Source organism: Vombatus ursinus, unplaced genomic scaffold, assembly GCF_900497805.2.
Source record: "Vombatus ursinus unplaced genomic scaffold, bare-nosed wombat genome assembly UNPS02010219.1, whole genome shotgun sequence".
NCBI classification, from domain to species: domain Eukaryota; kingdom Metazoa; phylum Chordata; class Mammalia; order Diprotodontia; family Vombatidae; genus Vombatus; species Vombatus ursinus.
This window is the reverse complement of record NW_020949997.1, coordinates 2254654-2270865: the sequence shown is the minus strand read 5'-3', so window position 1 is coordinate 2270865 and position 16212 is coordinate 2254654. Positions and strand designations below refer to the sequence as shown.

Here is a 16212-nt window from a genome sequence, read left to right as displayed (position 1 = left end):
AAAATTTTTAGCCTCAGCTTATTTAGCATATAGTCACAGCTAGACTAACATCGGTCTCCATGGCAGACAAAATAGCAGTGCCTGCACCAAGAAGCTGGTGAGAACAGCTCAGGAAATCCCACCTCCATTAAGGGGCCAAGGGCAAGGCCCTGCTGCCAACTAATTCTGAGGGAGCCCGCACTCTATCTGAGATAGCAGCAAAGATACTCAGAAAAAATATTTTTTTTAAATCACATTAGACTCTTAGACTATGAGTTGACTTTAAACTTCTTTTCATTCAAATTTTTCAAAAGAAATCCACATTTTCAAAGTCCCTACATGTCTTTGAATGAAAGTCATCTCAAAGTCTAATGGTGAGCCCAAGCTAAAAATACAAATCAGTAGTTAAAAAGATCAAAAAGAGTGAGGTGTGGGGGGGGACAAAATTTTTTTTCTAGTTAGCTTACTAGCTCTTGGGTATCCCAACACTTAGAAAGGAGAGAGTTCTACAGTTGTGTACACCCTTTCTGTTCAAGTGAGCCACACGTCTGGGATATGTCCATTTTGGAAGGTTCTACATGAAAGAACCTCCTTCTTCAAAACCAATAAATGGGATGACAGGATGTAAAACTTAGAAATGAGGGGAAATATAATTTCCTGGACTCACTACCTGCCCTAGAGGCAATTCTTTGTACTTCCCTGTGTCAGTTTTCTTTACCAAAGGAAATTAATCTCACTAAAGTTCATAGGCAAAGCCACTGAACCTGTGAGCAGTCCAGCAGCTTCCTCTTCTAGAAATCCAAGCAATCGTCATCAAATACATCTGCCTTATCGATAACTTCTGTAAACTTAGAGTTCTTAGCCAGTCTGTCCTTGTGTTCCAAGTCAGGGCTCCCAATAGACTCCTTTTCTGAGGTACTAGAGCAAGACGACATTCTATCTTGATCAGAAAGTGAATTTTCAGGATACATAGTAAAAGCCTTGTTCTCTGAATTCGTTTCTCTGCTAGGTTCAGTCTCTAGGCTTTCTGATTCTTGGCAGTCTCCATTTGAGCCCTCTTTTTCTGAACCTTTCTGTGATGCTTGAGAACAGTTTGCAGTGGATGAGCTGCTGGAGAAGGCTTCTTCATTTGGTTGTGAGCTTGTGAAGGCCTCAGGAAGACGGTCAGTTCTCAAACTTCCATCACCTATATCTTGGTCAGGATCATTCTCTTCAGACCTTTCACCACTCTGGATTTCTCCTGGGCTTTCCTGACAGTTGTCTTCTTGGCCCTCTTGGCTTTCTACTCCTGTCGGTGACTCTGTTTGCTTCTCTACCTCAGCCTCTGGGCTGAGTGACTCAGTGGCCTGAAGCTCTTCAGCACCATCTGATGCTTCTGAGCATCTATCCACATCCCCTGTGGCTTCTCCCTCTGAGTCTGCCCCATTTTCAGATGCAGGCCCAGTTTCTTTCTCACTTCCATCACCCACACTCTCTCCCTCATCTCGTTTCTCATCTTCCTCTTCTCCTGAGTCACTTTCAGCTTTTCCTTCTTTATCTCCCTCCTCACTCTTCTGAAGACTTGCTTCTTGCTCTCCTCCAATCATTGTTTCCCCATGATTAGCTTCCTGCTCTTCCCCTTCATGCAGTTCCAGCTCTCCATCTTTGCTGGATCTGTGGTTTTCCTCCCCTGCATCAGCTCCATCCACACAGCTGCTAGATGCCCACCCTGGTTCGGCTTCATCAACATCCTCATTACCTGTGTGTTCTCTCTGAAGCGCTTTGCTCTCTCGCTCCTCTGTAGCTAGCTCAGCTGCTCTCTCATTCAATTTTTCTTCCTTCTTTTTAAGGAGAATTTGTTGTAGGTCAAAAGCCTTTCTGAGGGGAGCATCTGCGGCTGGTGCTGTGCTCTTCAGGGACAATGTAGTCATCTTCTTTCTTATGCAAGTGTCACAAGGGCAGTACTCCTCCTCACCTTCTAGCTCCCGTAGTAGATCATCAGCCAGGGTCCCACTGGAGGCCATGGCATCAGTGAAGGCCAGGGAGAGATTCCGCTTTCCTGGCATTTTATTTTGCTCTGTGAAGGCTGAGTGGTTGTGCATGCCCTTCAGGCGTCTCCTCCTTTGTTCTGTCTGCAGTGAAGTCTCCCACTTAAAAGCTTCTTTGGGGGGCTTTGGAAGTTTCTTCCCTGCCCTACTTTGGATTTTCCTAAGTTCTTTTTCAATGCTCTTTTGTATTCGCTGGTTCACCTCATTCTTTAATTCTATAATCATCTGGTCCAACATTTCATTATTCTGTAAGTTCCACCTGACCTTGAACTCAGACATAGCATTGACATAATGAGTCATGAACTCCTTCTCTATCTTCTTCAACAACCTCAGAACCCAGAGTGGATCAGGATCTGGTGATGTGTTCCAGATAATAGAAGTCCTCTTTCCCCCAGTCCCTGAAGTGGGATTGATCACAGATTGCTCACCAACCACAGCCATGCCTTCAGTTACCTCTTTCACATGAGGTTCAAGTTCTTGGCCATCATGAACACTGTCAGATTTTGAGTCCTCTTTACTGGGGTTACTAACTTGCTCTGTGGGTTCCTCTGTGTTGACTGGAGGACATGAATCAGTAGAGTCACATTCTTTGGATGCTTCCTCTTCCTGCATTCTTTCCATGAACACTTTCTCATCTTTTGTCTCCTCTGCTTGTTTTTCTTCTTCTGGAATCTTTTCTACTTCCATTCCTTCATCTTGTGTTTCTGCCTCTTGCATTTCCTTTCCTAGCATTTTCTCTTCTTCTGTCCCCACTTCTTTTATTTCATCTGCATCAACCACCCTCCTGCTATTTTCCAACATCTGTTCTTTCATGCTTTCATTGGCTTCATCCTTGCTGGTTACATCATGAGTGCTTCTTCCCTCTTCATCTCCTTCAGTTGATTGGGCTTCCATTTTCACCTGGTCATTTGAGAAGGATTTCTTGTCCTCTCTTTTCACTGCAGTTGTGGGATTCATATCATCATGGCTGTCCTGCTTCTTCAACTTAGAATCCTCCGTCTTCTCAGGGAAAGGAGCACAGTCCACAACACCAGCCATGCTCCCTTCTCCAGAACCACCAGAGCCACTGCTGACATCCACCCCAGAAGAAGATGTTGGGGTAAAGTCATCAGTCACAGTGGTTTGCAGCTTGGGGCCTGGCAGTGCCTTTGAGCTTGGCTCATCTGTATGGGGGCTACATTCAGTCCACAACGCTTGGAAGATGCTCAGAAGCTCTTGGTACTTGGGTGAGTTCATGTAGGTCAGCTGGTTTGTGACTGTCACGAGCTCTTCATCAAAGAAGTGCAGGCTGGCCAGGCAGGTGATGAGCACACGGGCAGAGTGGCTCAGTTTCCTTCCCGTGGTTTGTGACACTTCTGGCAAACTATTAACCCGGCCTAGCTTAGGGCTTTGCTTAGAGCTGAGCAGTGTTTTCATGATCTGCACTGAGCTATACAGTGTGCTAGGCAGGTCCTCCATCTTACTCAGGTTGGTTTTCACTCCTAAGTCAGCACATTCACCTGGACGGCCCTCAGCTACTACTGCCAAAGTACTAGAAGATTGCTCTTTAGTAAGACTACCTCTTGTCTTTGGGCTAGCAGCATCAACCGTAGGGTTTTCATCTAATGGTGCTCCCCCAGAATCTTCCCTATCTGGGGCATGTTCTTGGGCCTGGGCCATCTCTCTAGGAACTTCAGGAGAACGCTTGATATGAGGGTCCTCTTCTGGAGCCCCCACAGCAGCCCCAGGGCTGTCATCCTGCATTTCATAGCTCATGAGGATGGATTCTTCTGGAATTTTGCTCAGCCATTCATAAACAACTTCCTCTGGAGATGTGCTGGGCAGGTCACTGGGTATCACACCAGCGCTGCCCTCTGGCTTGCCAAGATGCTTCTTTTCTTCATGAGGCTTCCCTTCTCCAGAGACTTTCCTTGGCATTTTCCTCCCATGACCAGGGGAGGGGCTGCTTTTCCTGGCTCTTTTGACTGTTTGACTTGGGGTCATTGATCTGGAACCAGGTACGACAGGGCCAGACAAATTAAGATCGGCCTTCTCCTCCCAACTCCCACCTCCCCCCGAGTTGGTGCTCCACTTGCCGCCGCACAAGGTGCTTTTTCTGATGTGAGGCATTCCTCTGGGGGGCGTGGGGAGGCATCTGCTGGCTACTGATGCAGCCCAAGAGCCTGGTCCCCTACTGCCATTTTTTCCCTTAGCTGGTAGGAGCTGCAGTTTATCACTGTAAGTACTATAAGGTTGGGTTTTGCTGGACTGGGAGGAACAGCGACTTCTGCAGGCCTTTGGTTGCTCCATCTGAGGTTTTTTAATCTTCAACTCCAAAGAAACTCTAGGATGGTCCCCCAGGGTCTTCTCATCCCTAGACTCAACAACACCTTGGAAGTCAGAAGACTCTGATGTGTTTGAAGATCTTGGCTCCAGAGAGCTAATACTGGCTTTTGTGGCTCCCCTAGTCTCCTCCAAAGAGTTAGGATCTGAGTGCCTGGAATTAGAAATATTCTCTAATTTCTTCTGATCTGGGTCAGAGTCCTGAGCAATGGAAGCATCACTGAGCCTTGATAAACATTCTAAATAATGAGGAGAAGATGAGGAAGACCCAGGGTCCCTTGCAGTTTGCTGCTTAGCTTCTGATGAACTTCCGGAAGAAATAGGGGTTTGACTTTCTGCCCTAGGCTTTTCTAGGAGGGGGGAACTGAGCATGCTCCTTGGCAGGGACTCCTCTGGTGAGCTCTCCAACATGTAGCTAGTCCCTCTATCCCCATTGTCCTTCATTTGTGGCTGACCCCTTTTGCTTCCCTCGTAAACTCTGGAAGAGTGAGAGACATTGTGTAGGGACCCGTCACTCCTCGGGCTTCCCCATCCTTTGCTTCCGCTGTATGCTGAGGGACAAGAAGAGTGCGGAATACAACTCCACTCAAGGTCACTGAACTTACCTTTGTCCATTGCCCTGGGCATCTTCCACGCAGACCCAGAATTGGCATCCTGTATCACCCTGCTGTGTTCTTCCTCCTCAGCTTCCAAAACTTTATTCTTTAAGGAGGATGGGCCAACAAGGGAAGAACCAGAGCCTTCTTGAGCATTGTTCATCTGTGGAGTCACTTGCCCACTAGGGCCATAGGCCATGCCATGGGATGATGCATTATGGGCCGCGGTGGCTTTTCCCTGAGCCTCTCTCACATAGGAACAGAAAGCTCCCTCCTGTCTAGGACTGCCACAGCCCTCAGCCACTTGCATTCTCTTCTCCCTACACCTAGACCACACAGAAGTGTTCGATACATCCTCTGCTGTATCCTGAGTCTCATCCTCCAGGCAGTCCAGTGAGCATGCTTCATTTCCCTCTTCTTCATCCGGCTGCCACTTCCGATCTGTCTTGATTCTCTGAGGTTTCTGGGGTCCCTTCCTATGTGAGTCAGGCCCTCTACCACAGGACTTACTGGTTTTCCCAATGAGGGCATACTCTTGCTTCCTCTCATCATCGCTTGAAGCAGCTGTGGTTAAGTTCCTTTGACCTGAGGCCTGGTGCTTGTCACTGCGCTGTACCCTGCCCTCCAGGGTCCCAGAATAACAAGAAGATCCTGGTGCACTGCATTCTAAGGGTTCTCCACCAGAAGTGGTGCAGACACTGCCCCCAGATGTCTTTGTTTGGTGGATGGCCTGTCGGAACAATGAGGCCCCTGAGCAAGGGGACTGAGTTATCCAGGAGCTTCTCCCAGGAGCTGCTCCATGTCCCTGGGAAACATACACAGGATTTCTCCAGATCTCATATTTGGGTTGTGGCTGCTGACACCCTTGATAAGAGACTTCTTCCAGTCCTCGGGAATTGGTCTCATCCGGACAAAGGAAAGTATTTACGTCTGAAGATCTCCGCATGTCATTCTCTCTCGAAGGATGGAATGAGGCAACACCACTGAGTCCTAGGTCATCCCCACTGGCTGCCCTGAGATGGGCATCTTTCCGAACGTGGGTGGACCATTGGAGCACTTCCTCACCAAGTAGTCGGAATCGTACTTTCATCTCCACTGACAGGCTGCCATCTTTGTTCATGTGAACCTTTTTCTCAATATCATCTTTGGCCCCAAAGGGGAGCAGACCAGCAGACTTCTCTGGAGCATTGGTATTGGTTGTAGGGACAGGACTGTTGCTCCTTATAGAGGCCCTAGAGCCATTGAGGTAAGACTTCTCTGATGTAAGGGAAAGTTGCCTCGACCTGTTGCTTGATTCAGACCTTGAATGGATGACACTCTTCTTGGCTTTCAGCTCCCAGTTGGCTGGCATTTAGTAAAAGCAAATGGAAAAAATAAACAGAGTGATGAAGCATCAAAAATAGGGATATGGGGGTGGGGTGGGGACTGAAGAGCTATTCAGTATAATACATACTACAAGAAATCCAAAGGGGCTGCACAAATGCTTTGGTTGAACTCAATTTGGATTGGATCCAATGGCTTAAGTTAGAGGGTTCCTCCCAAACTCATCTTTGGAAATCATTAAGTTGACAGAGTATTTGCTTTTTCTTTGTATCCCCAGTACTTAACACAGAGCCTGGCAACTAGTAAATACTTAATAAATGCTTGTTGATTTATTGATTGATTCCTATGGTGGTATTTGTTATAACAGGATTTGATGAGGATCCAAATGAAGAATAGTGCTCAAATCAAAACAGTAGCCTGAGCATGTCTGGGAATCCCTAATGGCCTTGGTCTGAACACAGAAATATGCAAATAAACTGATCATCACAGTGCGGTAGAGGAGAAAGCCTGCAGGTCAGGACACCCAGTTCTAGTTCCAACTTGAATGTTAAATAACTGTATGTGCCCTTGGGCATCATGTCACCTCTGCAAACTGTTTTTATCTGGAAATTGAGGATTGAATGTTCTCTAACATCACTTCCTGGGTGCATTTTGGATACAAAGACAAAGGTGTCATGAGAATGCCTCTAGAGTAATAATTTTGAGGAATCATGCTTCCCTCATCCAGGAATTCCAATATCAACGAAGTCACAGATCTGGTGCCTATCTCCTACAGTGAACAAAAGTAAAAAAAAATGGTAGACCTACGAGGGAACTTTGAGATCTCAGAGTCACATATCTAGGACTGAAAGACGCCATCAAGGTGATCCAATCTAACCCCATCATTTTACAGATGAGAAAACTGAGGCCCATAGAGTTAAGGATGCTTGCCCAAGGTCACACAGCATGACTATGTATATATTGGGGGCTGGGGGGGTGGAGCATCAACTAACCATTCCTCTTCTTTGAAGTCAGTCCCGGCAACTTCTCTGGCAAGCGTCTCCTGGAGTTTTCCACCGCCATAGGTCTGAAGGGCTCTTGTCCAGCACACACCACAATAGAAGGGCCTTGTAGCAGATGCTGTAGGGACTCCACCTGAGGAGGGTGCAGACTCCATTAGCTGTCATAGTACTTATGTCTGCCCTGCATCCAAACCAATCAAATTTCTCTCTGGGTGTGTGGGTAAGAATACCTTTCTTGAGATGATTTCCTCTTGTTCCTAGCTTAGAGGAAAATCACTTCCTAGCTGTTATGAAAGAGATCATTTTGCTGCTTCTGAAGCTGAAGGCCAAGGAGCCATTATTTTGGTCACTGGCTATAAATACACAGCCTGGAAATGAGGTTAGTAGGTTATTTATTACCCATGCTCAACTCTTCAACTCCCTCACCTTTGCCATTAAGAATCCCTAGCTTCTGTCAAAGTTCCACAGAGTACTGCTCACTCCTTAAGGCCTTCTTTGATTTCCTCACTGGACAGTATTCTCTTCTTCCTCAAAACATCTAGTACCTACTTCTCTGTGTATGTGTTTCATCTCCTGCTCCAGCAGAATGTAAGCTGCATGAGGGCAAAGACTTTCATTTTTGCCTTCTTGTCCCCAGAGTCTAGTACACTGCCCTGCAGAGACAAGATGCTTAATAAATTTGTCAAATAGGGGCAACAAGGTGGCACAGTGGATAGAGCACCAGCCCTAAAGTCAGGAGGACCTGAGTTCAAATCCAGCCTCGGATCCAACACTTGACACGTATTACCTGTGTGACCTTGGGCAAGTCACTTAACCCCGATTGCCTCACTAAAAAAATTTTAAAAAATTAAAAAAAATAAATTTGTCAAATTAAAATAGGGAGGCTCTTTGAAGCACTGCCTTGTATCTAGGACCATGCTTCTACTCTTCCAAACTAAAAGGTGTGAGGGACTGTCTGATGTTGGCTACTGCCAAGTGGATGTTGTGGCAAGATTGGGGTAAGATCTCGGTATTTGGAAACCGAGGCAGGGGCTGTGGTAGGCGGAGTTGTGGTGAACTGGGATGGATTGGATACGGAGAAGCCCTGAGGCAGTGGGCAGTGCTATGTGAGATAAGCTGGGTGCAAGGAAGTAGCTGGAGCATGTGCTCCTGAGGCAAGGGGCGGTGCCACGTGGGAGTGGGATGGCAGAGGACGAGTTCCCTTTGCTTAGTCCCCTCCCTATATGCAACATCAACCCCAGACTCCTCCTTCCTGTGTCCTTCCTGACTTCCTGGGTCACGTACCTTCCCTTTGTGTAGCACTGACCCCAGACACCTCCTCCCGGTATCTGGGCCTGACTCCCTAGGTCACGTACTCTGTCTATGCACTAATCCCAGACGCCTCCTTCCTGTATCCGGTCCTAGCCTCCTGCGTCACTCCCTCTCCCTTGGTGCGCTAAACTCAGACAGCCCCTTCCGGTATCTGACCCTACAATCATTGACTAGTAGGCGGGCTGAGGAGGAGGGGCTAAGTAGGTACTTAAGGAACGGCGTGGTCAGATCACGCTCTCTCTTTGCTCCTGCTCTGTTGCTATGGCCTTCCTGCTTGGCCTTGCTGTGATGGCTTGCTGTGATGGCCTCTGAATAAAGCTTGGGTGTTGACAGCCTCCTGATGGGTCGTCTCTGTGTGTGTATATCTGGGTAGGCACCGAAGACTGGTAAGTATGACTCTGGCAGCCTGCTCCTCATAGGAGGAGAGTGTTCGGTGCGGCCGGCACAAGGTTGGCGCGGCCGGTACAAAAAGGTGTTGATATTATCTTAAAAATCCCAGCTGAACAAGAGATCCCACAGCCTCCATTTGGGAGTCTTCCATCATCTCAAAATCAGCATGACAAGGCTTTGAAATTGATTTATTTTCTTTTTGGTATGTTTTGAGCCCACATCCTCTGGTCCTTCCTTTGGGGAAGATGCAAGGAAGCTGGTCCCTGTCCTCTCTCTAATTACCTTTCTTAAGGCTCAGAATTTATGCTCTTCAGCTTCTGCTGATATACCTAGCCTGATATTCCTGCCCAATAACTTGAAATGCCTCCTCCCATCCAATCCTGAATCCTTCCTGCTATCCTAGGGCTCATTTTCAGTGAGCAGATTTCTATATTTGGAGAACTACCTGGCTTGGGGGTCCCTGTACGTCCCACTGCCTATCAATGGCCAGCAGGTTGTGTCAGTTACCTGTTCTTGTTCCTACCCGCTAGACCAGAGAAGGAAGCTCTCTTTTTACCAGAGAAGTCAAAACATGACCTCTCCAGGGTTCCAGGATGTGGAAGTGGCCGGTTGCCTTTCTAACCCTCCAATTGAATTCCCGCACATGAATGTGAAGGATTCCTTCTGTCCTTTCTTATGGTAAACAAATATTTACCAACGACCAATATTGCCAAGCTAAGGCTCTGAAGACTAAACATTGAACCAGACATAGGATGTTAGACTTTCTAAGATCACTAATATAGAGTTGGAAGGGACTTTATTGGAGATCATTGAGTCCACCCTTCTTATTGTCCAGAGGAAAACACTGAGGATCATAGATATTGTAGATAGCAACTAAACTCAGAGCCAGGATTCAAACTCAGACCCTCCAAACCTAGTACTTTTTCCACTATAATCCTACTCCTGATTAGCTGTGTGGTGTCAGTAGCTCACTTTATCTCTGTTTCCTCATATGTAAAACTAGGTTTTTGGACTGGTTCAGGGATTCCTCATATTTTTGGAGTCATGGGCCCTTTTGGCAGTCGGGTGAAGTCTGTGAACCTCTTGTCAGAATCATATTTTTAAATACTTACACTAGAATATATAGGATTATAAAAGAAACTAATTATATTGAAAAACAGTTATCAAAATATTTTTTTTAAAAAATTCAGACTCCAAGTCAAGAATTGCTGGAGTAGATGATCTCTAAAGTTCCTTTGAACCCTAATATTCTTTGGTTCCACGACTGTTACTAGAGTCTACTCTGCATTGCTAGCCTCATGGAATCTGTTCAGCAAAGCAAACCCTCCACCCCTCCCTCCATCAGGGCCATTTTCACCTTGTGATTGTCTATAGGCAGGAGAAGGGCCCGTATATCTGCTTATTCAGCAGGATGTCCGCTGAATGCTTCTGAGTCTTAGATGATTCACACTTTCATTTATCCAAATGAGACTGACCTGGATCAATATGGGTCTATGAGGGTTGTATTCCCTATTTCCATTCTGCTAACCTTTTCTCAGGGATGCAATGACCAGATAACTCCCCTCTACCCTTAAGGAATAGTTCCCCTTTTAAACATTTTGTCCTGATAGTGCAAGAATTCTGGGTCAGAGGAAGGAGATGAAGGATACCAATATGCACCTTTTTTTTCTAGTTGTGTCTCGGCTAAAATCTTACTCTGGTTCCTCATCATGGTGCAGGGGCAACCCTGGTTTCTTAGATGTTGTTCCAATGAGGGAGTCTGTGTCAGAGAAAAGCTCAATCTAGGAAAGTCCAAGTACAGTTCTAGAAACAGAGTATGTACCTGTCAGCTGAGGGTCAGACTTTCAAAATGCGGAGAGCTAGTGGCTAGACGATGAGACTGTCTAGTCATTAATTATCTTGGTCATAGTAACTCATAAAGACCATCAAAGCCATAAAGACTAAGAATCCAAGGGCTTGTGAGATCATGGACCTTCTTGAGTACTATAGTTATGAGACCAGCAGTGAAGGAAACCCAATTCTGTCTGGGAAAGATTCCAGGCCCACTGGAGATTCAGAGGGTGTTAGGGAGTGAGAGTCAGGGTTCTCTAGACAGTACCCCAGTGAAAGTCACAGTTCTTGCTAGCTATCAACTAACAAATATCTTTTCAACACTTTTCAAACCTCCTTTGCCTCCCTTGAGGCTTTTGTCTCCTAGGAAAATTCCCCTTTCTAACTAATCAGCTTTATGGACTGTGACAGTTCAAGGAATAGGACACACTGAGGGAGTTCTGAAACTACCAAGGCTCACCACATGTGTGTTTATAACAACTTGCCTCCTGGCCCTGTGGTCACATACCTTACTCCCATCAGGACTGTAGAGGTGACTTACAGGGAAGTGCAAAACCTCAGATGCATCATTGAGGAAGGCCTTTAGGTGCTGGATGTTCGGACTCAGAATCAAGGAGCGCCGAAATCCAATATCTCCATTCTTTATCAGAGTTAGCTTCTTTGGGGCTTTAGGGCCCTGCCAGGAAGGAGTCTCCTGCCAATCTTCTGAGTTGCTGACCCTCTGGGTGGGATAGCCACTTGATGAGGATTCTGTTGGCCTCCTGTGTGACCCGCCAATGGCCTTGGAAGGGTTCCTATCAGAACAAACATAGCAGCCTCCATCTTCCAGCTGCTCCAAGGAGCTAATGCAGTGCACTCCTTGGGGCGTGGTGATGGTGCGGACACCAAATGATAGAGGAATGTGGTGAGAGAGCTCATCCATGAGTGCGTTGAAGCTCTTGAACATGCGCTGGTTGACAACCGTCCGAACTCCACCAAAGCGGGGGTCCCCTTTCTTGAAGAAGGTTATCGTCTTGGCTGGAGGAACCTGGGTGACGGTGGTGGTCTGTGCCACCAGTGGAAGGGTATATTCATGGTGGTTTTGAGAAGGGGCATCATCCAGAGTGTAGTTCATTCCTCATAGGCTCAGGGAACTGTAGCAAGAAAGTAGGGGAAATAGAGTTAGGCACCTAGTTCAAACCTAGCAAAGTCTATATTTTTCATTTGCCCCATTTAACAGAAAAGCCACTCCATCTCCAAATACAGTCCATTCTCAACTATCCAAGGAAGGGAGCAGAACCAGGAGAACAATTTCTATCATAACAACTGTAAAAACTCACAGTTTTTAAAGACTTAAGAACTCTGACAGCCTCCATACTCCACTGGTACTCTCATGGAGTCCAGGGAACCAAGGAAAGCCCCAACATGTTAGATGGACTGGTGGGAAATTTATGGGGGAATATAGACCAGAATCATATAAGATGGACAGGCATCAAGGAATCATGTTTGCATCATTAGAGGTAATCCCTACATTGATGGTGGCAGTCAGTCAACTAGTATATATTAAGCACCTACTGTTTTCTAGGTACTGTGCTAAGTGCTAGACATACAAAGAAAGTGGAAAACAGTTTCTAATCTCAAGGGGTTCACAGTCTAATGAGGGAGATAAGATGCAAATAACTATTTACAAGCAAGATATGAACAGGATAATTTGGAGGTACAGAGACAAGGCACTAAGATTAAGGAGGAATGGGATTAAGAAGAATTGGCAAAAGATAAAACTTTAGCTAAGACTTGAAAATCAGAGAAACTAGACGATGAAGATGAGGAAGAAGAGAATTCCAGGCATAAGGGACAACCTGGGAAAATATACTGAGTCTGGAGATGGAGGGTTGTGTATGAGGAACAGTAAACCAGAGAACTGTTTGAATATTTGAGTTTAGCACAGGGTGCTTAACAAATGCCTAGTGACTTGAGCATATATGCAGGTACATCCCCACCTAGATAGTAGGCCCATTGAGGGCAGGGCTTAGGTCTTAGACTTCTGTGTATCTACATCTTCCTTCCCCTAGCACCATGATCCAGCATCTACTGCAACCTTACCTTGCACTTAACAAGTACTCAATAAATATTTCTTGATCAGTTACTTAAAATATATTTGTAACTCTCATAGGCTTGCAAGGTCTCAGCCTCTATTAATATTTTTCATTATATGAACATTATAATAAAAGCATGTCATCTTCCTCAAACAAAAATAAATGTTCTTCACAATAAAACTATAAACAAGACCCTAATATGCTAATTACATATAGACTAAAATCACAGCATTTAGCCTAGGTGGCAAAGTGGAAGAATGCCGGGCCTGGGGTAAGGAAAACTCATCATCCTGAGTTCAAATCTGGCCTCAGACACACAGACAGCTGTGTGACACTGGGCAAGTCACTTAACCCTGTTTGCCTCAGTTTCTGCATTGGTAAAATGAGCTAGAGAAGGAAATGGGAAACTACTCTGGTATCTTTGCCAAGAAAACCCCAAATGGGGTCACAAAGAGTTGGACATGACTGAAAAAAATGACTTAATAACAACAACGAAAGATGGTCCTAATTGTTGCAGACATTAGACTCTGTCCATAGAGAGCTAGATGATACAGTGGATAGAGTGCAGGACCTGGGGTCAAAAATTGAGTTAAAATACAACCTCAGATACTAATTGTATGATCCTAGGCAAGTCACTTAACCTCTGTTTGCCTCAGTTTCCTCATCTGTAAAATGAGTATTTTATTTTTTATTTATATAATATATTATATACTTATAAATAATATCAAAATAAAATATATAAGTATAATAACATATGGTATAAATAATTAATAAATTAATAAATAATAGATTTATTATTATTTCATATTTCTTTAAAATAAGGAACAACACTTGCCACCCAGACTTATTGTGAAGGTCGATTAAGATAATAAGTGTAAAGCTGGCACAAAGCAGGCACTATATAAATGTTAGCTATAATTATTATTAAAACCTTTTGCCTAAATTACCCTGTCTTAATTTTGTCCTATGAGTTTATAATCCCCATTACAAGGGTTTCCAGGAAATGGCTGTCCCCTCTTTTGTCTTATCCTGTGGAAGAGGGCTTTGGTAAAAGCCCAAATCAGCTAAGATACAGGCACCCATGCAGGCAACCCCAGGGATCTGTCTCTGAGACAAATCATTTTGCATTGGCCTGTCACATGGGGGAGAGTGGCCTTTTTTCCATTGGCTATATACTTCAAACTGGCTGCATCTTTGAATCTAAAGAGCAACACAGTCATCTTTTCCATCCAAGGATAAAGGTCTCATTTATCCTCAGCAGAAGTATCATATAGTTTTGGTTTGGGTTTTTTTTTCTCTTTTTAAAAAATTTATTTTTCTCAATTACATGTAAAAATATTTTTAACATTCATTTTAAAATCATTTAATTTCCAAGTTCTCTCCCTCCTCTCCCCCATTCCCTCACATTGAGAAGGCATAGATTATACATGTATAGTCATGCAAAATATATTTCCATATTGTCTCGTTGTTGCAAAAGAAAACAGACCAAAAAAAACCCCAAGAAAAATAAAGAAAATTTTAATAGTATGATTTGATCAGCATTCAGACCCTATCAGTTCTTTCTCTGGTTGGTAGATAGCATTTTTCATCATAAGTCCTTCAGAATTGTCATAGATTGTTGTGTTATTTAGTCATTAAAACAGCTAAGTCATTCATGGTTGATCATTGTACACTATTGCTGTTACTTTGTACACTGTTCTCCGGAAGTGTTCTCTCACTTCACTTTGCATCAGTTCATATAAATCTTTCCACGTTTTTCTGAAAGAATCTTGTTCATCACTTCTTACAGCACAGTAATATTCCGTCACAATCATATACCACATCTTGTTCAGCCATTCCCCAGTTGATGGGTATTTCCTCAATTTCCAATGCTTTGCCACCACAAAAAGATCTGTTATAAATATTTTTGTACACATAGGTCCTTTTCCTTTTTTTAAAAAAAAATTTATTTGGGATGCAGACCTAGTCGTGGTATTACTGGGTCAAAGCGTATACACAGTTTTTAGCTCTTTGGGCATAGTTCCAAATGGTTCTCCAGAATGGTTGGACCAGTTCACAGCTCCACAAACAGTGCATTAATGTCCCAATTTTTCCCTATCCCCTCTAACATTTGCCATTTTCCTTTTTTATCATATTAGCAAAAATATGGAACACTTCACAAATGTGTCATCTTTGTGCTGGGGCCATGCTAATCAGGATCCCCAGATAGTAAGCAGGGCAAGGTCCACCCCTCCCTCCTTTCTTTGTGATCTTGAGAAATGGGCTTGGAGTTCTAGCCTTATTTTGTTTGTCTTTCTCAGTTCTAGGCATAGGAACCCAAAAGCTTGAACCATGGGGCCCTTGGAAGTCAGGGTTCCAGGCCAGATGTCATAACTAGCTCATCAGGGATGCCCAGAGAATCCAGGAAGCTGAGACATAGGCCAAGGGGAGATTTGGTCTTGGAATTTGGTGGGACTAGTGCTATGTCGCTAATATAAAAAGCTAATATGTGAATATCCCTCCCCAGAGACTGAAGTGGTACAGCAGGAGATTATGTCTTGAGGTATGGGGGGGAAAACGTTTTGTTTATTTGTTCTTGCTATCCCTTTTGTTGATCAGTGACTTGAAATAAATTTATAACTTGCATGGGCTTGCAAGGGCTCAGGCCCAGTTGATATTTTTCACATTCTGATCATTGTAATACAATAATTTACCTTTGAAGTAAATATTCCTTTGTAACAGTAATTTGGCTGATCAAATGGAACTGGGATGCTAAAACTGAGAGGAACACAATTGGTAGCGGTTTGAACCATTGGCAGAGATGAGAGCATCCCACCCCCCTCCAACCACATACACACACACACACACACACACACACACACACACACACACACACACACACACACACACACACACACACACACACACACCCCAAACCCTGGATGGAAATGCAACATCAGGCAGTCGGGCAGTAGGGGCCAGCGTAAGCACTATTATGACTCTCTGTATGAAATGACTATATAATCCTGTCTCACTTAAGTACAAGCTGTATATTCAGTTTATTTAATCTCTTCCTCTGTCAATTAATCCTCCTAAATGATTCTTCTTGGAACTCTGTAGTAGAAAGAGCACGGGATTTAAGTGTAGTGGGAGGGAGTTGGTTTCTACTCTCCCTCCCCCAGCCTGGTTGATTTAATCACACAAAGTAGAGGAGGCATATGACAGAAAAGAGGAAGAATAAATGTGTCAAAGTATAAAAATGTGCCTGTGCCTGTTAGCCCTGTAAGAGCTATGAAGAAGTTCTCTTCAAGCGCAAACGAACTCTGGCAACAAGGAGTCGGTGGATTCAAGACCGAACTAGCCCAATTAGAGAAGAGTT

General features: G+C 44.5%; 1 protein-coding gene across 1 annotated transcript; it reads right to left on the bottom strand.

Annotated features, from left to right (window-relative positions):
- Positions 1-770: 770 nt before the first annotated feature.
- Positions 771-11893, bottom strand: RP1L1 (RP1 like 1). The gene is made up of 3 exons (XM_027853814.1): positions 11288-11893; positions 7240-7381; positions 771-6268 (listed from the first exon to the last, which is right to left on the bottom strand). The coding sequence occupies exons 1-3, from the start codon at positions 11891-11893 to the stop codon at positions 771-773; spliced, it is 6246 nt and encodes a 2081-aa protein (XP_027709615.1).
- Between the last annotated feature and the right edge of the window lie 4319 nt (positions 11894-16212).